Source organism: Pterocles gutturalis, unplaced genomic scaffold (assembly GCF_000699245.1).
Source record: "Pterocles gutturalis isolate BGI_N339 unplaced genomic scaffold, ASM69924v1 scaffold1023, whole genome shotgun sequence".
Lineage (NCBI taxonomy): Eukaryota > Metazoa > Chordata > Aves > Pterocliformes > Pteroclidae > Pterocles > Pterocles gutturalis.
In genome coordinates this window covers 1,931-3,289 of record NW_010120092.1, presented here as the reverse complement: position 1 = coordinate 3,289, position 1,359 = coordinate 1,931, and the positions used below count along the sequence as shown (strand labels likewise).

Sequence of the window (1,359 nt, the reverse complement as noted above, 5' to 3'; positions counted from 1 at the left end):
ACCCCTGTTTATAGAAAGGGAAATGAGGAAGACCTGGGGAACTACAGGCCAGTCAGTCTCATATCTGTGCCTGGCAAGACCATGGAGCAGATCCTCCTGGAAACTATGCTAAGGCACACGGAAAATAAGGAGGTGACTGGTGACAGCCAACATGGCTTCACTAAGGGCAAATCATGCCTGACAAATTTTGAGGCCTTCTGTGATGGGGTTACAGCACTGGTGAATAAGGGAAGAGCAACCGACATCATCTACTTGGACTTGTGCAAAGCATTTGACACTGTCCCACGTGACATCCTTGTCTCTGCATTGGAGAGACATGGATTTGACAGTAGAACCACATGGTGGATAAGGAATTGGCTGGATGGTTGCACTCAAAGAGTTGTGGTCAATGGTTCAATGTCCAAGTGGAGAGCAGTGACGAGTGATGTTCCGTGGTGTTCAGCATTGGGACTGGTGCTGTTCAACATCTTTGTTGACAACGTGGACAGTGGGATTGAGTGCATCCTCAGCAAGTTTGCAAGTTTGATACAAAAGCAAGTTTGCTTTAGATCACGAAGTATTAAGGGACTTAGACCTTTTGTATAATTTAATTATGCATGGTGCTATATCATCACAGATTTTTCCTTTTTATTAACACCTCAGATCAATACATGTAAAACTGTACTTACTGATATCATTCCATGGTAGGTGTGTTTTTGTGGCTGGACCAGAAGTTCCTATTTGTCTATAGCAAAATATACAGTAAGCAGCCACAGACATTCTGTATACTAAATAGAAAAAAAAAAAAAAAAAAGTCATGATTGATTTTACAGCAGAAAATCTGTAGCAATTTTCTTGCCTATCTTGGTACAGCAAAGGTCATGATTTAGAGCAAAGGTCACAATAAACCATATTTATTTGATTTCACTCCACATAAAATGTTCTAATTAAAGAAGTCTATAAACTCCTCAATTTAATAGGCTGCATTTCAATTACAATAAAAGTTTAAAGCAGTTTTTCATACAATTATGTGTTACTGTTGATTTTAGTGAGTACGTATCTCCAATTAAGTTCTCTGCTTGTAGGTCTCCTTTCCTACTCCTTAGTAGCTCTCCCTTAAATGCCAGATACAGTCATATCTCCATGAAGACATTACTCAATATGACATGGGCTTTAATACAACTCAGCAACCAACTTCTTTTAAAGTTCATAATTGATTATGTTAGCAAGTAAGCTCCAAGAACCACTACGTATTTTTGCCTTTAAAGGGCAAATCAGACTAATACTTCAAGAATGTAAAAACTCTACAGTTAATAAAAATATTTGTTCTAAAATGCTGTGACTCCATGGGCTTGTGAAACTCACAGGGCATGCTTACAG

At 38.6% G+C, this 1,359-nt stretch overlaps 1 protein-coding gene across 1 annotated transcript in view; it reads right to left on the bottom strand.

The window, feature by feature from the left end:
* SERAC1 (serine active site containing 1) overlaps positions 1 to 759 on the bottom strand; it is a 22,033-nt gene extending 21,274 nt beyond the window's left edge. The window contains exon 1 of the mRNA XM_010076742.1: positions 669 to 759. Within this exon, the coding sequence (XP_010075044.1) occupies positions 669 to 759 (91 nt within the window). The remainder of the gene's footprint in view (positions 1 to 668) is intronic.
* Positions 760 to 1,359: the final 600 nt, after the last annotated feature.